At 38.4% G+C, this 21,082-nt stretch overlaps 2 protein-coding genes across 2 annotated transcripts in view; one reads left to right on the plus strand and one right to left on the minus strand.

The window, feature by feature from the left end:
• LOC139940405 (uncharacterized) overlaps window positions 1-2,210 on the plus strand; it is a 26,374-nt gene extending 24,164 nt beyond the window's left edge. The window contains exon 12 of the mRNA XM_071936636.1: window positions 2,068-2,210. The gene's annotated coding sequence lies outside the window, so the exon portion shown is untranslated. The remainder of the gene's footprint in view (window positions 1-2,067) is intronic.
• Window positions 598-20,516, minus strand: LOC139940406 (max dimerization protein 1-like). Its single transcript, XM_071936637.1, has 6 exons — window positions 20,292-20,516; window positions 20,035-20,116; window positions 18,875-18,907; window positions 11,148-11,262; window positions 9,957-10,119; window positions 598-6,887 (listed from the first exon to the last, which is right to left on the minus strand). Exons 1-6 carry the CDS (start codon window positions 20,362-20,364, stop codon window positions 6,763-6,765), a joined length of 591 nt encoding a protein of 196 aa, XP_071792738.1. The 5' UTR covers window positions 20,365-20,516; the 3' UTR covers window positions 598-6,762.
• Between the last annotated feature and the right edge of the window lie 566 nt (window positions 20,517-21,082).

Genomic DNA, 21,082 nt, shown 5'->3' on the forward strand with positions numbered 1-21,082 from the left:
GGTACCTTCAGGAAAATGCTGGACCACTACATAGTGGGCTCCTCAATCACTTTTAAAATCAATGCCAATTAAACTATTGGTTAGGTAGTACAGCAGCTTTCGATATTGTACATGTAAATCATTTTGGAAAAAAATATTCACTTCAAAGTAATGTCAATACATCTTCACATTCAGGCCCTATACTTCACGGACACAACAGAGGTCATTGCCATGGTGCCCTTGAAATGCCCCAGTAGAAATGTAGTTTCCTCATAGCGTGCCCTCTACCAAGGACAAAATGTCTAGGTAAACTTGCCCTTTCAAAAACGAAGCTTGAAGGCCTGCACATTTATACAGGATTAAAACATTTGTACACGGAAAACCGACAGACAATCAAAGACAATGACACAGCTTCTTGTATATCTTCTTGAAATAGAACTTTTATTTTCAGTACAAGGAGAGAGCATACATTTCGTATGAACCATCATTTCAGGAGTACGTTTAATCTCTTATGTACATAATATTGTATTCCTCTCCATGTTTATTTATCTACAATCTACAAAATTTTTGCCAGACACGACACAGTTTCTTTGTTTTTTTAATGTTTTTTTTTCTCTCTCAGTTTTTTTTTTAAAGAACAAACCATTTTCTAAAAATTTCCCCTCTTAATAGATCAACATGCTAAAATTGAACATACATCTTTACTAATCGTTTTTTTTGTGGTTCCACAGAGCAAACAAACTCCTTTAGAACCAGTTAACGTCATATATCAAAAGTACACATTCTGGAGGCAGCCATTTTAAAAGTTTCTTCTTTGAAATTTCATTGCTTCTTTAAAATCAAGTCATTTTGTTTTTAAAAACACACTATCATGGGTTACCCTATCAATAAGAAAACCTGCAGACAACACAGAAATTCAAGTAACAGTATATTCCAGGAGCAGTTTTTCCTCAATATATTAATTATTTCAATCTAAGATCTAGGATTTTAAAAACAGAACTGAAGCCTCTAACATTGATACAACACTTGGCCCTACTAGTCTTTCCTCTATCCACCGTGGTACTCATAGATTCATAGTTCGAATAAAAATTATGTTTTATAAACATGCTAATAAATAATAATTACAAGTAGCATTAGACTGTTGTTAAAAGCAGAGCCATTTAGTTAAAGGAGGAATTTTCCATTTCGCATACAATGAGCCGTCCATAGCACCAAACAAAAACAAAAAACACAATTATTACCATTGTTCAAAGTAATCAAAAATACGCAGTAAATTTTACATTCCACCAAAAATAGCTGTTCAATTTGCAAGAAACAGATTGTGCATGGTTTCAAATCATTTTTAGAAAATAATAATACAAGCAATGAGGGGTGTTGTGATAAAAGTGCATTTTAAAATTCATTGCGATTTGAAATATTTAGCGTTTTTCTGATGGTGATAAAACGATATCATGCCAGTAAAGTACACGCTCTCAGAATGATTAGATTCTGTTGGACGTCCAAGTGATCTTTCAGTTATCATTATTCAATAATCAGAGTCTGCAGAAACCTCAGTGGGCAATCCCAAAGGAGAGGCATTCAATTTACATGTAACTACCAAGGGGGAATGGTTTCACAATCATTGGAGCTTGTAACGTTTTGTATTACAGCCAGGCAGAAATAGTAATGAAATTTTCTTAATTAAGAATTGATGTTAAGGTTTGATATTATTGTACGGTCTGATGAGATGAGTTTTTGCTCAGTTTTGGATGTCCACGGTTTCTATGAAGCCAAGTGAATATTTTCAATACAGTTTTTTTAACTGTAGTTTTTGTTGTAATCCATAAAAAAAAATGCTAAGGACATGTCACCGGATCTTGACAATCGAGTCAAAGTATTAGTTGGTTTGCAGCGTACCTGTACTTGTAGTATTATTTTAATTTATATGTAAAGCTTACTAATTGGGTAATATAACCCCGTTCTCGTCCGCAAAACGTAACAGCCAGATTTCTTTATTTCTCTACAGTCCAGAAGTGTTTGCCCTGCGGGCGTTCGTTTTACAAAACGAAGGTTTAACACTTGACCTTTTCAATGTCTTTCCCACTACAGAATCCGGACGCTTGCCCATGAATCAATGAATGAAGAGAATGACAGGAGGTCATCAGAAAGCCTCTTCTTCCTGCCATTGGGCTCTGTCATGGTCAGTCCACACAGACTGGACAGTGACAGTGGTCCGAATGCAATTATAAAGCAGTCAGTATATACGCAACCTCAGATGACCTGACCGCATGCATTATACTCAGTAGGGGAGTGCTCATTATGCATTTATCATAAATAAAACGTGTACAGTTACCACAGGTGTCCTTCATCATATGAATGACCATTACTTTTCCTTGAACTTTTTTCTTTTCGTCTCTTTATGAGAAACAAGGACATGACGCTGCTTTAGAGTTTAATTATGCACGTAATATTACTATTAGAACAGTAGTGGTCAGTTCCACATGGCTTTAGTACAGGAACATTAATTTGTTTTACTTTGAATGCCGGTGTCCTTATTTATTTAGTTTGTTAAGGATGTCTTAAAGCAATAAACATTCTGTTATAGAGAACAGTAAATATCATTTGTTTTTTTGTTTCCCCTTTTGTTATGGTCATATAAGACAGTGTAATGACATATTGTATTCATGAATGAATTTAAGTTGCGTTCAAAAATAAAGGAAAGAAGGATGCGTTTTATTAAACACTGCTTTGAATGTTGTTGTTAAAATTGCAAGTTAGTTAGAGGTTAATGTAAGTGTGTATTGCCAATTTTTAGATGTGTACGCTATAACGTTGCTTTTAATCCCAAAGAAAATGGAATAATTCCTTTGAACAGATGCTTTTCTTACTTTTTTTTACCATTCCTTTTGTTTAAAGATTGTGTTTTTTTTTTATCTGGTGTATAAATTGCAACAAGGAGTGTAAAAAATGTAAAAAATCTGCTGGGTTGCGACTGTTTATATAATTGGTACAGGGGCATTGATAAAATAAATAAAGCCAGCTGCTAAGTGCATAGGACAGCTAATTTATGGACTCTGGAGGTTTCAAGCTAAAAATGTGTGATCAGTTGTTGTAGTCCAATGCCCAAGTATTTGAAGGTTGTGTTAATTCCAGCCAACAAATCTTGGAATCTGAACATGGAATGGTACTTTGTAGCAAATCATTTTGTTAAGCCAATGCAATTTGTGGTCAAGAACTTATCAGTTCGTCTGTGCTTCAAGTCGCAATCTCTGCTTATTTTTGTAAATAATTGTTAAGCTTTTACTTTTGCACCAGCAGCTTTGCTTAATTTAGTAAGTCCCTACCCTAGAAGTTTGTACCTTTATCAGTCAAAATTAAGGCACATTCAATTTTTCATGCCTTACAGAGCGATTTTTTTTTCTCATAAAAAAGTTATATTGTTTCCAAATAAACATACAATGTTTAAAAAACCTGATACTTAGTCTTGAACCTTTCTGTTTGATAGAAACCATGTTAATATGTTAAAAGCACGCCAACATTTGCAAAAATTAAAATCTGATTTAATAACATTCAAAAACCAACTAGGCATAATAATACAGTAGCTTGAATTTAAAACAGAAAATGTTGAGGAATATCTGCTCGCATCCTAACCATTACACACGCCAACACAAATGAGAAAACCAAGAAAATTTCCATGGACTGCCTCCCTATACTTCCGTCACTCAAATCTCTTCCAGGGGAAACTTACAAGAGATTTTTTATACAATAAAATCACCAGATCTTTACATGAGGGGTTGCCTTGTCGTTAGGTCACCTACCCCCCCCCCCCCCCCACCCCCCCCCCCCCCCAATAACTATGGGGCAATAGGTTTGGCTTACAAAGAAAAAGGGAATAAATCGGAACAAGTGTATGCAGTTTAGAAATCGTATATTTTAACTGTGTCTATTCTTAAATCTTAAGACTTAGTAAAGACAAGAATTGCAGCATTTTGTCGTTTTATACAGGTGCCAGTCGTTAACCTTACACACTTGTCGATTTTCTTTACTCTCCTTATATCGGACAGTTGGATACAACAGAGCAAACACAAAGACATGACCAATGCGTATATTCCAGTTGTATTTTTTTTTAGTGTCTTCTAAAAGAAGGGGTATCTTTTTTTAAGCAGAATCCCTGGCCTTAGGAAGTCTCGGCTTGGCTGCAAAGCTTTCAATTAACAAGTCGGGGTTTGGGGACTCTTTCTGGAATGTTCAATGTATAGACATCCTTACCTTTTGATAAATGCAAAAGTTTCATTTTACAATATGAATGAACTTGCAATGAACCCGAGTAGTGAACACCATGTATAAATGACAAACACTGACCACGGTTCCAAAAATGCAAAGGAGCATCCTAACTTTGCAATACATTTTTGATCTTGTATATTAAACTGTTTTTCTATTGCAAGTCTTCTGCTCCTAGCCTGAATATCTGTTTGAACCGTCAAAATACTCATTGCCAGTTTTGATCCCCACTTTGCAACGTTCTTAACAATTTTAGGCCGTGATGAATTTTGGTTCATCCAGCCATGACTGTTCCAGTAAATATTGTCACTGTATTTTTCTTCCCTTTGCATTTACCAATCCAAGGACTCTAAGTGAGATATATATTTTACAGTACCAGCTGCAAAAAAGTACAATATATTTTGATGTAAAATACACCATTTCACCAATTAATCTTTTCGGCCAGAAGCTATGAGCTAGTGAAATTATCCCAACTGCAACGTGGCTCTGTATTACACTTGTTCGTTCACGATTCATATCAGAATAAACAGTGCAAACCGTTTTTGTTGGTACCCGGTTTGGTCTGGTCACGAATCCGATATTTCTGTACATAAATTGTCCTCTATCTATTATTGTTTAAATAAGCAATCATGTTAACTTCAATTGGGTATCGAATTCATTCATATATAAATTAGAGTAGGGGGATAAAATTCATTAACAATTTCATGGTAATTTAAAAAAATTATGCATTTCGGCACAGAACATTCCTAAGAGGAAAGAATTATCAACTTTTGAAGCCGACATGTTTCTCACATTCAATAATAAGCAAGTACATGTAATTTAAAACAAAACAAGAACCAACATTGAAAATTCTTCAAAAATTTAGCATTATATGACCATTGAGGAATAAATAATTTATTCCTCCATGATATGACTAGTACACTGGGTGCTCTGAATTTGGCTTTGCTTTCGATTTTAAGTATTTCATTTTTTCTTCTGTGTGAAGCTGGTCTGTAAATTAATAATGAAAACAATGCTGATATTTCAGCTTCATTTTGGTGTTAATTTTGTTTGTGTACGGGAGGGTCAAACAAGATGGCTGGAACATATGAGGTCCCTTTTTTCCCAGGCAAGACTGGGGGCAACTTCTCTTGTTGTTCCACTATTCATTATTTGTGACTGAAAGGAGTATCAATTCTTGGCTAATCTAATCCAAGACAAAGCTCCAGCCACCACTGTGCAAGATGACACCTCAGCACATTAGGCACACACCCTTGTTGTGACAGACACAGGGGCACTACTCTAGTATTCTTTGTTTGTTAGATATTGACCATGCCAGCAGGATGCACATGTAGTCAAGGCTTGCCATTACACTGGACCCAACAGGGCAGCCCAGCCCAGCCCATTACAGATTCTTACACATGGCAAAACAAAAACCCAGTAGTTTGACTGGGACAGAACAAATCAACTGCGTGTGTGATCCATTTCGCTTTGTGTTCTGCCACAACAGGAATTAAAATCCACCACAGACTGGCTGTCCATGCATAAATAAACACCCACTTCCCTGCAATTTGCATAGATGTCTATCCCACTCACAGTTCAAACTGGCGTAATGTAAAACCAAGGGTAGGATAGGATAGTAATGTAATGTACATGTAAAATAATATAAAAAGTACATGTAATTTGTCTTGGGGAGTAAATACCATGCACTTTCTGCAGCTGTACATGTATACATGAACGTGACTTGACTAACCCTGAGGAGTGGCAGTCGATTTTGTTTAGTGGCCTAGGTTGGCCAAACTCATTACTTCCACTCATTTGCACGGTCAGATTGATGCACACATGGTTGGACCTGGATCTAGCAATGGCTTTTAGGCTTTGTAGGAGCATGGACTGCGCTCTCTCTCTCTCCATTAGCCAAAGGTCTCTCTGGGCATGACCAACCACATGGTTCTGGGCATGCTCTGTTCCACTACAATTATGTTTATTCAATTGTGCAGAAAATCTCGGGCGGCATAAAACACCATGGCCAACATGTGCAATCCTGCAATGGTCAACACTAATCCATTAAGCTTGATGCTCCAGTTTTGGTTATTTGTTATTCAGCACCTTGGGAGGGAAGGGGTCCTTCTCTGTCATGTATAAATAAGAAAACTGTACCACAAAATATTTGGCCACTGCTTTGGAGAAGGGAAATCCAGTATTGTGTTCAATGCATAGGACTCCAACCTTCTCTGATCAACCATTGCAAACATTCATCCAAATAAATAAAATAAATACAAACAAACAAGGAAAAAACAAACCAATCTCAAACAGACAGTCGAACCCCTTGTGTCCCTGTGCTTGCTCTGTGACTATGTATTAAAACACCACATCACCTCAGAATCTCCGATATCAATCGTTAATATGGCTTCCACTTAGCGGCGATGACGCCGAGCAACATTGACGCCACCATCCAAAACATTCATGAATCTGATCTGACTGGCTGAATTATATAAAAATTCCATTGCGGTGAGGAGATGAAGCCGAAGGGGGGACCATTTCTCAGAGCGATTGCTCCGTGATGACAATCTCCTTGGTACTAACTGCAAGGCCACCATCGCTCCCTGTCATTTCCGACCCGCTCCTCTCGTCGCTGTCGCTGTTGTACCCAATAACATCAACATCATCTGTACAAACAAATGACACAAAAATAAGCAATTATAAGCTGATGGGTCTCATACTTTCTTCTCCCCGCAAAGAAATAAATTGGTATGTGCATGCAAATGCAGGCTTTGGACTTCGCTCTTGAAGGGCTCTTGATAAAGGGCACTTCTATGAGGAAAATGTTAATTTATATTGGAACTTGTATTGCAAAGGGCACTTCAGCAAAAGCACAGGGCACCATGGCCTTTGCTATGGGTGCCGTGGGTTCTTACGAGGCCTGCAAATGTAAGGACTGCAGTTACGCAATCCTGCCAAACCCCATAATTTATCAAACGATTATCTGCAATTGAAATACATACATGTAAAGCACTCTCTCTTTTATGCTTGTAGGAAACATGTACTGTGCATTACAACTCCCCGATGCAAAATGCAGTAAAGACCATTTGATATTGACAAAGGACATAGTTTCTGTTAGCGCTCAGCATGTGCACAAAATTTGTCAGATGCCATCACGACGATTACTAAACAAGAATAGGCCTTGAACTTTACAAGAGCCAGAGATGTTGTATCACTTGCCCTATGAAAGGTCTCTACATGAGGCTTTTCAATTTGTCACTGAGAAGTGCCCTTTTACTAACAAAAGAAAGTGCCCTTTTACTAACAAAAGAAAGTGCCTTGCGTCAGTTAAAAATGGACGATTAGTACATGACGATAACCCACGTCATGACCTGTAATAGACATGTTTTTCTCTCCATCATTCAAAATATCACCAACCCTAGAGAAAATAGACTGGCCCCTTTTTCTTTAATGGCAATCAGTACTCAAGACTACTACAGTCTACAGGGGACATGACCAAGATGGCGCAGCATGACAAAAAAAGTTGTGTGAATTGTTCAGTTCTGAGTAAATCATACATTTAGAACGAAATAGTGTAATATAAAACAAGGTGCACCACAAGTTAACTAAGCCCACTGGATGAATCATAACGTAGTAGAATCCAATGGGTAACTACTACACCAGCCAAGTGCAAGTGCGTTGGAGTGGGGTTGTATTATGACTGCCCCGACCAAGACAGTGTTGAGTCAATTTCCTATGGTTCCTGTTTGGCTGACATACATCTAAATATAACTTCCACGACACAGTCTGTTATGGTCAGGGTACAGTACTGAAGAAGACAAGATTTCAGATTGAGATGTACACTTAGTTTTTTTTCTACTTTACACGTGCGCTTAATTGTTGCTTTCACTGTCTGCCTAATCTACTCTGGGGCAGGGCGCATTTACGTCATAATGTCTCATTTTCATGGGCATACATACTTTTTTGCACGTGCATGATTCTTATCGTGTCGGTGTATATTTTGTCACTTATCTTAAAAAGTACACCTTTATATATTTAATAAGTAGCTTGACTTAAACTAATTATTTGCAGCTGATTAGATCTGAAAATAATTTCTTTTTAATCATCAGCCCATGGTCAGCCAAAGCAAGGGCAAGTGAATTATAAATGAATAACTCTTAAACCTCTTAAACATAATTGCATGCAGACCTGGGATTACATGAAGGCCATGGTCTGTGTTGCCCTTTCAAAAGTTTCCCATAGACTCAAACATTTCTAATGGAAGTGCCCTTTGCAAAATTCAAATAGCCTCGCCCTCCTGAAAGACGAAATTCCAGGCCTGTTGCATGTAGCAATTGGGTCAGTGTTAACTTCCCTCTCCAGTCCAAAAACCCATGCTGTACTTTCCCTTTAACAATGTAACATGCATGGACTGGATCACATCCTGTGTGGTGTACAGTGTGCTGTGATCAGTTTCTGTTACTTTGCTTGGCACTCTTTAATTAAGCCTTAGTACATGTAGTGCAGGGTACACTATTTACAGCAAACTTAATATTCACAAACAGGTGTTGTGATTTTTGCGCTTTAAAAAGCAACATTATGCAAATAACCAGGTTTCCAATTGTTTTTTTGGAGGGGGGGGGGTGGGTAAAAGTAAAATCCAGCTGATTTACATTAATCTCTTTCTCCCACCTTCAGGCCCAATCTAACAGATAAAACTCCTACCCTTCTGAAAAAAACAAAACAAGTTCACACATCACAGGAGTGCCCATGGCCACTAGTCCTGACCTCCATGCACATCTCCAAAAAAGAATCAAATTTGCATTTGAAATGTATCCTTTTGATACTACACTGGCACTGCCCTTGTAAATGAATCCCAGCGAGTGAGTAGCAGAATGAGGACACTGCCCACAGCTAGCTATCAGCATTACCTCAGCTGGGGTATTACCTCAGCTGGGGTATTACCTTTGTTGATATTAGTGCATAAATCTGATCAGTTTGGCCTTTGATGGCCATGGACAATGACCACAGTGACCTTTGACCCTAATATATGAGCATGTAGAGCCTGCTAGCTTTTAAGCTCTAGTACTGTAGAGAGAAAGAGAGAGAGCCAGCATTTCCTGGTGTCACTTGTAACCACACCTGCTCCGACTGATTAAGATTTTCCAACTCACTCTTCTAAACATTACATAATCCCCATGTAGCTTAGGTCAGAAAGAATGTAGGTAATTTGATTTTTTTTTCTAACCACATTGTTTGCAATTGCAAGCATCCCCCTTCAAGTCAATACAAGTACAATATGTATGTATGCACTGTACAAATATTCCACTAGGCACAATATACAGAGCGTAAAGCCGCAAGGATTTGGAGAATATTTCCCGCTCCACGATACATGTAGTCCAAGTAATTGCATTTCTGTATGTGTGTAGAAGCTCTGCTAATTAACAGTGCATGCCTTTAAGCTTACCGTGTGATGTAGCCCTGTACATAAAGGGCAGGGCATATTGACTCGGATGAAGTGTTAAACAAATTCCATTCAAGCTTAAATGATTTTTCTTTTCGCTTTTTAAAAATACTTTAATTTACCCCCAAAACCCCAATGGTGTACGAGTAATAATACCTTATTTAAGTCACAGATAAATTTCATCATAAGTTTTAAGGGGTCTTTGCAGCTAAGCATGTAAATATAAATTAAACTGTGAAATAACTTGTAATAAATTGGCAACAGAAATATTTTATTTTTTAAGCTGCAATACCTTTTTCTGAATCGTCCGACATCATGGATGAGCTGCCCGTACTGTCTTGTCTTATCTTATGCCTGCCCAGATTGAGCTGGTCCAGTCGCCTCCTTAGGAACCGTTGCTCCCTGGCTAGCTTGTCTTTACAAAACTGGAATTTTTTCTCTTTCTCCTCCAAATTCTGCACGTTCAAAACACCAAATCACATTAATGGATTGCAAAAAAACATTGCAGATTCACAGCCCTGTTTAGTCTTTGTATACCAGGTTCTTTGCTACTTGTATTGAAACAGAATAATTCAAGTAAAATTTAAATGCTTTGCGAAAGTACTTGCATGCTGCAATTTTTAATTTGAGGTTGAACGAAGCAAAATTAACTAGAGCGGGATTTGGACCAATGGCCTTCAGTTAAACATGCCAGCGCTCTGCTCTCTAAAATGCTGTTGCTGTGTGATGCACCAAGGCATTTTCTCCTTGGTAAAGGGCAGCTCGTTAAGGACATTGTAATTTTTTTATTGGAACAAGTCAAGGGGCACCAAGGCAATGACATAGGGCCTCTGTGAAATATCAGTCCAGAATTGTCAGCAAAATCTGCTTGTTTGGTTTACTACTTTGCTATTTTAATTTGCCACACCCAAGATGATTCAATTTGAAGAGTCAGACCCGAGCAAACTGCATTTAACACGGTTAATGTTGTGCAGTACTAATCCATTGATCTCCCACCATCTCTTAGAGCAATGGTTGAACCCAGTCACCCCAATCAGCTGACAGACTGTCATCAAAAGTGACCCTTTCTGTTGTTGTATTCACTCCAGGCCATTTAGGATAATAGGACCCCACCCCAACCCCCTGGCACAACAAAGTGACATGTTGACTGACTTCAGAGTGATCCCACCAGGTCCATCTATTTTCCAAAAGTAACCCCTTTTAAATTTGTGATCACCCTTTTATTTTCACATCACAAACGCAGCTTTACCATATGGTGGATGTGTTTTCTTTAGGAATGGGAAACCCATTATAAGGCTGGGCTGACAATCTCAGATAGTTCAAATTGTATGGCTGCTGGCCAACACCATCCTGACTTGTTGAGTAGTGAAACTAAATAAAAAATTAATTCATAGGCCTATGCCATGGTTCTTCTCTCCAGTATGTCATCTTTCTGTTTTGATGACAAGACGATTCCAAAGGGCACATGGGATATTCTACTTACCGCAATGAAATCCTTGGCATTTGTTAGTAACCCCAATGTGGTGTGTCTTGCTGACTCTGTTGTCAAAGGGACGATTTCTTTTAGTCTCTCTAGACAGTTTCGCAAATGTGCTCTCCTGCAGAACAGAAGAAAAACAAAATCATGAGCAAGGATCTCAACTTAGCTTCACACCTAAATGATTAATCTTAAGCAAACACAAAATCAGTGTTGTTATGCGAGAGTATGTTGACACCACAACCACAAATGCCACAAGAAATTTAATACCAGGCATCCCCCCCTCTACAAATTGGCAGCAAAATTCCAACTTCGAGAACGCATACCATCCATTTCATCCCCTTGCAAAGAAAACAGTTTATGACCCCAAGGAGCAGAAGTAGTTCAATAAAAGTGACCAATTGCAAAATTATCAAATCCAATCTTGTTTATTACGCAGGTTGGATTCTTGTTACGTTACTGAAAATATGAAGCAGGTCTTTACATTGTGATCCGAATATACTCTTAATGTCACATTTAATTCAATTTTGATCTGTCCCCATGGAAGGTTTAGGGCCTGTCAGGACTCATTAAACAAGAGACTTTAAAGATTACGAGGGAAGAATTAGGAGACTAATGACTTGACAGGGGTAGTGGGTCTGGTGGTGCTTTCCCCCTCAAAATAACTCCAATGTAGGATAACAACGTTTGATGGACTAAGTACAAACAGTGGGTTCAGTGAGTGACAAGCAATGTATCGAGCGACAGGGAACTTAGCAGGCTGACTTTAGGCCACTGTTGTATTGTTTGTTTGCACTCTCGCTGATGGATTGGACAACCTCTATAAAAGTAGGGTACACGTGGATGTCTGGACGTTATAATATATTGATTTGACTGAGCTCACATTTCTCCAGACTAGTCTGTCCATGGTCTTTCTAGAGAAGGGCAAGCTGTAAAAATCAAGCTTTTCGAACTGTCAGAAAAAAAAACCTGATAAAATACAGTTCAACTGAAAAAATGTATACTTAACAAACTTTGGACCGTTGGTTTGCACTGCATGGAATTCAAAAATCAACACGTATTCAATGTATACATCTAAGTTTCCTCCAATTCATGGGGTTGAACGTAATTCAAAGCAAAGCTCAACGGTCATGCTATGTTATTGACTCTGAGCCGAGTTTGCGTACACGCTACTTCTGTAGGTTGGCGGTCGGCCTGCACTAGACTGGGAGTGCAGAGTGCAGACTTGCCTGAACCAGTCTTGTATGACTGTGGTTTCTCTATGGTTGGTTCACCTTCATGATAGGCATGTACTGACAAGATCAGCATTGCTGTGGCTTCGTAAACCACACCTGCACCAAGCAAACAACCTGTGTTTGTTTGTTTTATAATCACAGAGTCCTTGGGCTTTGTGTAACACTGTGATTTACAAACACAGCCCTTTTGGTAAATGCAGTGCCTGTCAGTACATTCAAGATGTGTTCCAACCACAATTACTCAATTTTAACGAAGCAGTGTGTCTGACCACGGTCTGACTGGTGTTTTTTTTTGTTCAATTGTGAACAGAAATTTCACAATTTTTGTTCCACCAAGCATTGCAAGTGAGGTTGTTACATATGTGTGCAATTTGAACTGCACGCAATTGGCTTTAAAATTCTGACATTTTTTTTTTTAATGCTACAATTATGAATAGATGCCATAGCCATCAGCCATTTGAAAAGCTTTTTATTAATCAAAGTTAAAAAATGCCCTACCATGCAACAAGCATAGTTTCCAATCTCACCCATAGGGGGATTGCAAAAATTAATCCCAGCAAGCCGTTTCAATAACGTTGATGGCATCACACACTGCCAATATAAATCTCTCGGACAGAGGTGCAACCAACCTCCAATGGTGTATTGCTCATCCATTCCTATCATAGTGTCGAGGTAGCCTTGAAGCTGATCTACGGCAAAAATGGACATGTCCTGACATGTTCGGACTTGATCTGTGGTGAGCTTGTTCTACCGCATGTAATACAAACTGACTTTTGAAAAATTTTCATTTACAGAGGCAATTTATCGATAACAAGTAAATTTACATAAAACATGTAGGGGCCTTTATATCATCAGAGCTGATTATCAGCACAAAAAGTAGCTAAGCACTGTGTCATGACACATCACCGTTACCCTGCTCTTATTTTTGCTAAGCAGGAAGTTACTAAGCAATATTCTACACAGGTTTATGTAATTGGAGCTATAGTGTCATGTGTGCCTGTATCATACACATTCCATGAACGCCATGACACGTTGCTACTCAGTTGTAATGTACGTGTTTACTAAACAACCTTGACTCCTCTTTCCCCCTTATTGGACTGAATTTACTACATCAATTAAGGCCATGGCGCTTGGATGTGGCCTTGCGTTTTATTTCTCGGTTGTGTAGCACTAGTAAAGCCAGGTCGTTTGAATCAAACTCCCAATCTGAGTGCACAATACAATGCATTGTTGATACACCCATTTGTGAAAACAGATCCGGAGAAACCTGTTTTTATTTTAGTTTCTAAAAGCTGAAGCCTTTGAAGAATGAATTGTTGAACTCAAGTGTATTTCTGCAGCTCAAATTGTCCCCGAATTCGAAAAGGGGGGGGGGGAGCAGTGCGTTGCTAGTGTAGACCTACATTCGGAGCATTTTTCACTGCCAGTACAAATATTTTGTTCAAGTTGCAAGTGAGTACCATTGTGATTTGTCATTTCAGCTGAAATATAACAATTTCATCAAGCCAGAGGAAGAGGATTGATTGCCACATAACAATTTACAATTAACTTGAAAGTAATTTTGATACGTTTGTATTTTATTGTACTTCAGTCAAATGTGTTGAGTCTCCACAATACTAATGAGAATTGCGTACAATGTAGTAGAATGTGCCCAGTGCGAACCATGCCTCTTTATGGAGTCTTTTGAAATTTTGAAGTGAACCCCTACATGTTTGTTCACCCAATGGAAAAAGGGCTTGCATCAAGTCTAGCAGCGAGGAACAACCAGTAGGCCTAATACATGTAGTTAGCCTATAAATCCTCAGTTCAATGTTGAAGTCCCTCCCAGTCAATTTACCCCCACTGATGTTGTCCTTCATCTAGACCATTACAAGGTGTCACCCATTCTGAAAACACTGTCACATAAATCAGATCACTCACTCCATCCAGGAGCTCTGTGAGCCATCTACTACTAGGACCCTGCCCTGGGCATGGATCAAATGACAGTACAGGTTGTGAACTTCACTCAATTGAAAATGTTCCTGCTCACAATTTTACGGTTTGGTGGTGTCTTTGGGAGAAAGCTGTGGATCCATAAACTCGGTGATAGGAGGGGGCACAGTACCCACAAAATTTAAACTACAGGAGGGAGGAGGGACGACATTGTTTCAACCATGATTGAGTTTATAACAGATAGGGGCCTACTTGATGACTTTCCCCTTCTTGTACTCCCAGTACATCTTGAAACTTTCCTGCCCACAAAAGTTCACTTCCTTCCATGTCTGTCCTGGTTCCTTTCAGGTGATTTTGTGTCTTCCTTGATTATTGCAGTCGACAATCCTCCCCACATGGTGTGTATGACCAATCAAATTTACACACCAGTTCAAAACACCCCCCCCCCCCCCTCCCTTTTGAGGGGGAATCGGGGTGTGGTTGTTTCCAGCTATGCCTTTAACAGAAGTTGATTTGTGCCTGGCAATCTCATAAAGTCTAGCCAACAGGTGGGGTACATTATCAACACTGACATTTGACAAGTTGACCTTCACCTCAAGATGGCCTCGCTCTGAGGGGGAGAGACTTTGGTTTCAATGAATTTGTCCTCAGGTGTTTGTGACTTGGGGGCATGTGGCAATTATTGTGTAACTTCTCTAGTAGGCTCCAGTGGTCATCTTGGAAGAAAGATCACAGCTGGGGAGCATTATTCAGGGATAGCAAACAAGAACTGATCAACAGATCAAATTACTGACCGAAAGACTTCTCAAGTGAAGATGGCTTACTTCCAAGAGAATTTTATCAGTTTCATAAATCTTAGTTTAATATTTCCTAGAACTGTGTCAATGATCTTTCCCTCCATGCAGTTTCAAATCGTACTTGAACATTTCGCAACCATGTTTATAATTTCAACAAATCCAATTAATCTCCTACCATAATTAACGTTCTAACGAAGTGAATTTTAATTAATCAAAATCATTTAATCCCTGCTGTTTACAAAGGGTCACACAAACAATCGTTTCCTATTTTCAATTAGGTATTTGGGTTGATCAATAAAACCCATGGAATGAAAACTGACAGATGGTGGTCTAATATTCCATTGGGTGTAATATTGTTTTAACAAAATGAGTAAACAATGGACGGATGGTCAAGATGGAGTTCTAGTACATCCTTGCCCATGTTCACACAAACCACAGTGAGACACTGACCAGACAACAATTCAGATGCACCAATTGTTTCTATTTTTTATCTTTTCTTATCAGAGCTTTACAAATTCTGTTGTACCTGTCAAATGTATCAAACAAATTTTCCCGCCCTGTTAATTACCAAATGAATCCTTCAATACAATCTCATTGTAATCTTTGGATTGGGAATGATTTAATAACTATGCCGCCGCAGATTTCTCGCATTGACACAAGAGTCCAGTGTCAATTCTCTTCAAAATACTGTTCCAACCTAAACAGAAACTCCAAATCCCAGCAATGGGTCAAAGAGCAGTCAAATCCAGGGTTTGGCCGCCTAACAGCCCCCCCCCCAATAATGGCCATTGTTGTAGCACTGCCAGCACTGTCACACACACACATTGGTAAACAACTCCTCAGCACAAAACCTAACACAACAACAAGGGCCTGCTACAGCCATTGAATGTTAGCACATGTAGAAACGCGGGTCAGTTCACGCAACTGTTATAATTTTACCAGCTGAGAATCAACATTACTGGGCTGGAACACATTGTACGAAGACTAGTCATATGGGACTCTGTAACAAACATGTATACACGGTACATCAGAACCGAAACTGCGTTTGTGTTAGGGCAAGGTACATATGTAGAGTTTCCCGTTTTTAAAGGATCTGAGGGCCTTTACTCCATGAAAGCTGGAATATTTCACAAGGCATGAAGACAATTGTCTACTAATGCTTCCATGAGGTATCAGGCCTGTAAAAAATATCAACATGTTTGGAAGACTTTGAAATAATTCCAGGATCATTTAAATTCTTGTGCTATGGGACAACAAAGTACATATCCAACTTTGTTCATCAGAAATCAAATGAAGTCAGATAAAACAAGCTTTCTAAAGATTCGGTCACTTAAGCCAACTTGGATTTAAAAGCTTCCCTGTACTTTAGGAGTCCACCCTCATGCAATTCGTGCAACTCCATCATTGTGGGTTTAAGTAAAGCCAAGCTAAGCCTAGACTGGGATCCCGATTCAAAAAGACACAATAAATCTCTGATATAGGTTTAACATTTTTGAAAGATTTAAATGTGATTCAGGAGATTTGGGGGGGGGGGGGGTGGTTAGAAGCGGGGAAGGGGGGGGGGGGGGGGGTCACACGCAAATGTGATCCATGTAGTATACAGTAAAGGTTCTCAGTAAGATGATGCAATGTGCAGTTACACCTACAACCAAATCCAACCACTTGACTACTACAATGGGTAGTGGGGACCAGGAGCCAACCTTACTACAATCCACCTGTGCCCAGTGACTCCATAAATCAATACATGTAGTAGTAAAACCTTGGCTGGAGTCCAAGTTAAATACTCCACCACTACAGTTGCCCATGGGAATCGGATTAGGTTTTACAGGGGTAATCTTCCCTAAGAAGGTACTTTCTCTCCATTCTCAGACCCCCCCCCCATTGGTTATGGATAAATACAAGCATTTATTGGGCACGTAGGCCCTACTATCACAACTTCCTTAGTTAAAGGCCCATATAATGTAGTAGTGTAGTTTCCCTGTTTAGAAGTTCACTATTCAGGTGAGCCAGGTAAACAAGGAATGCTTGGCTCGCTGCCAAGACCAACAAGAGTTGTATTGACTGGTTGCCTACTGAATCCAAATTGAACCCCAAATCAATTTGAATAGAATAGGTAAGCCACCCACTCTATCTGCGGACTCTACCATCATTTCTGGGTACACTCCTCCCCTGAAAGTGGGCCAGGGTAGGTAGGGCTCGCCCAAAATCAAAACAAGTTGTAACAGGACATCAGTAAACAATTGTCCACCACATGTGTAGGCACACTTCTTCACAACCAATGAGAAACTGCCACCATGGCTCTTTATGGGGCAATCAAAGAGCCCAACTTAGTAATAGGGAATTTTTTTCGAGCGTCATCGATTGCACAATTGGGAAAATCATCCGTGACTTTAGCACCGCAAATAGATATGAATGCACGCTTTCATTATAATGCTTGCAAATGCCAACAATTGTAAATTCCCCAACCTTTCATATGTGCAATTACAATGAATATTGTTTCGCAGCAACCTAGAAATACATTTCCTCAAATTAACACAATAACATTGGGCAATGCATTTAACATTTTGTTTACTGTTTTGATAAGGCATGAAATTTGTGGTATTTATTTCTTTTACTATTACCTCATGTTTTTTTGAAGAAACATTTTAATTTTCTTAACACTTTAGGGCCTACACATTGAGGGGTACTTTTCCTATTAATAATAATATTGAAGTCTACATATTTGGCACTTTGGCCTATAGGCCTAATAAGAATTTGGCCTATAATAAGAATTTGTTTTGAAATTTTATGGTTTAAAATATACTATTGAAGTAAACTAATAATTCACATAAATATTCCTTGAAAATGTGTGGTTTTGTATATTTCATATCAGAACATGGTCTGCCACTCTGATAAAAAAAAAAGAAATTACAAAAAATGGGCTCCTGGTGTGTTTCATGATGAAATGGCTTTTTTTTAAACACTAGTCACTATTACAAAACACTGAAAGTGTTTTTGTGCATTGACAACTCTTGAAAGGGATAAGGGGACATTTTAAACAGCAATATTTTGAGAGATTTTAAGCCAATGTGCTCCTGTTATAAGAAATTTGTAGTTTATTGCAGACTGCTAGAACTTTGCTTAATTAAAGTGGAGAAGGACCTTAGTCCCTACAATTCTTTTGCTGAGAAGTGAGGGCTTTTGAACTAACACGTTTCTGTCTTTGTCACAATTTGGTGTAGGTTCTAGTAAGCAAGTACTGCATAGCCCACAACATAATATTCAATTGAGCTATAATTTTAACTACATTTACTCAATTTGTCAGTATTCCACTGGAGCTACCAAATTATAACAAGTTGCGCAGTTTTTTGTTGACTCGACATAACTGTAGTACACTACAACCACATAAAAACAAGAACAAACATGACTGTGTCACTCCCTATAAATAACGTGTACACACTACATCACACACCACAAACAAACAAGCCAACCCAGGCCCCACAGGAAAGTATTGATGCTGGGAAATCCACAAGGACAGGGCTCTTTGACATCATCACAACTAGCACGCAGGGGTCACAAGGCGGTAATCAATATATGCATTATTCATGAGCAAAATGGAGGGAAGGACAACAACATACCAACGGTTGGTTGGCTGTGTGTGTACATGTGTGTAGCTATGGGCCACATGTACAGTGCACTGCATGGGTAGCGTGCACTACGTGGAGGATATGCTTATTATTACCCAACGAACATGTGGATGTGACACATAACTAATAAATGCAGTACTTACCTATTTTTTTCAAGTTCATTGTGTGAAGACCGACTGAAATTAATAAAAGAATAAGCTCTGTGTTATATTTTAGGGAACTACCAAACCTGGGGATTGGGAAAACCTGATATTCTGCAACAATGGGGGTTTGTTTTGAGTTAATTTGATTTTTAACGGTTGATTGAAGGATAGCCCACTGTACTAGGTGTGGCTAAATCTCTTATTAATTAACAATAGCAGACAAACAATGACCCCATACATCTTGTGGGTGTAAACCAAACCAACAAGATTAAAACTACCCCTTTCAGATGTCGTTTTCATTAACCCAGGAGTATGTTTGCTCAAGTCGAGAAAAACCAATTTAGACACCAGTCAATGATATTTTTAAAAAGGCAATAATATTTGTATGCAATTGTGATGCAAAATGTCAAGATTTTGGGATGAAAAATCCCATCTATCATCATTATTTTGTGATTAAAACTACTGGGCATTAAAAGCTACCCATTACTTTGGACAGTTTTCTGACAAATAGGGGAACATTATTTTGTATTCCCTTTCCTTGTGTCAGTTTCATTTGATTTTATTTGATAGAGAGGTCTATATAAATTTATCAAAGTAATCATTTTTTTAAAACAATTTTTTTAAATTGATGAAAATGTGAATGTAAAATACATTTGAGATGCATAAATAACAGTGAATACCTTCAATCAGGCTTGAGAAATTAAAACATTTACTTCATTCCCCCCCCCAGCTAGTTATCTAGTAATTTACCTTCAGAAATATTCATGTCAAATGTTTAAATGATGTACTGCTGTGCCTGTAAATGATTGACATAATTTTGTCTACACGATAACCAAATTTTTTTAAAAGATTGGATTCCAGTTTATCTGACTTAAGTAACACTACAGTTATAATACTTAACTAAAACAAAAATAAGTTTTTCTGCCATTGTCTTGTTAATTAGTGTTTTCCCATTGTAAATTAAAAAGGGACTGGCTTTTTGTTTATTCTATAATTTTCTGTTTTTGTTGCAAGTCCAAAAAGTCACGATGGATAGTTGGGTACAGTGTTACCAAACCAAATAATATTAGTCATTCATTGAGAAAGAAATTAGTACCAAAAAAAGGGAAAAATATTTTGTTATTTATGTAAAAGTAAAACTGGAAAAAAAGGTATTCTACCTGTTTGCGTGAAGCCTCTTTACTTTGAGTTTCCGTCTCGACGATTCGTGGTTATATGGCATTGTGGATGCATACCCGTGTTCTGTTAAAAAAGGAAAATGTATTTGTGAATGTAAATGTGATTGTGATATTTTTGCAAGGTTATGAGGAAAACAGTATTGTAAATTGGTAAGAAAGATCCGTCTAAAAAATGGCACGTGACATCTGTCAAATCCCCTAAATCTGACCCAAAACGAAAAACTAAATTTTGCCCTTACCTCTTTCCCTCCTCTCCAAAAATTCTGCAGCTTGAAGTAGTTGGTTAATGTTCGTCATAGATACTGCTGCCATGATGGTTTACAAAAAAATATCCAAGATTTGGAAGCTAGAAAACTGGAAGAAATTGTTGTCGAAATCATGTACGTGTCTTTTCACCAAACGGTCGCGATCGCGTTCTGTTTTTTTCTACTCGGTTGTGAACGTGTGTTGTGCGCCTGCCTAGCTCTAGAGGCGCACGTTGATATGACATACAGAGGTCAAAATGCAAGCAGCCTGTCACGTGTAAAAGCAGCCAATTTCATTGGTCTGCACGACCAGGTTACGTGAGGTATTTTTAGACAGCCAATCAGCGCTTTGTTGTGTTGAGACGACATGACATGTGAGGCACACGTGGGTACCGCCACGCCCAGCTGTTCGCTCAAAACATCAACAAACCCGTACAACGTGCTCTTACACGTTGGATTTTACAGTGTTTAAAAAGCCTCCTCGAAAAATACGCACGCGATCTATCTATGCATCATAAAAATCATAAAGTAAGCAATGTCAGCCATGTTTCATATTTATAAACTACAATGACTGTTTTTCTGATAAAGCACTGGCGCACATAAACTATAACATCGTAAGCTTAGTATAGTAATTCACTATAGCAGCTGTGTTTAATAGTTTTACATCCCTCGCGGTCAAGGCAATACGGGGTGGTGCCTAAACTTGGTGTCTAAACATGCTTTAAATTTTGTAATTGCAAATAGTTATTTTACACCAAGATCAGTTATGAAAAATGTATGGACCT

This window comes from Asterias amurensis, chromosome 8 (assembly GCF_032118995.1).
Source record: "Asterias amurensis chromosome 8, ASM3211899v1".
Taxonomy (NCBI): domain Eukaryota; kingdom Metazoa; phylum Echinodermata; class Asteroidea; order Forcipulatida; family Asteriidae; genus Asterias; species Asterias amurensis.

What these genes read in the sequence shown, in the direction of transcription:
- LOC139940406 (XM_071936637.1), bottom strand. Translation starts at nt 20,364, where the DNA reads ATGGCAGCAGTATCTATGACGAACATTAACCAACTACTTCAAGCTGCA. An exon ending in TTTGGAGAGGAGGGAAAGAG is followed by an intron (nt 20,117 to 20,291) that starts GTAAGGGCAAAA and finishes CTTTTTTAACAG; the next exon opens with AACACGGGTATGCATCCACA. An exon ending in AATGAACTTGAAAAAAATAG is followed by an intron (nt 11,263 to 18,874) that starts GTAAGTACTGCA and finishes TCTGTTCTGCAG; the next exon opens with GAGAGCACATTTGCGAAACT.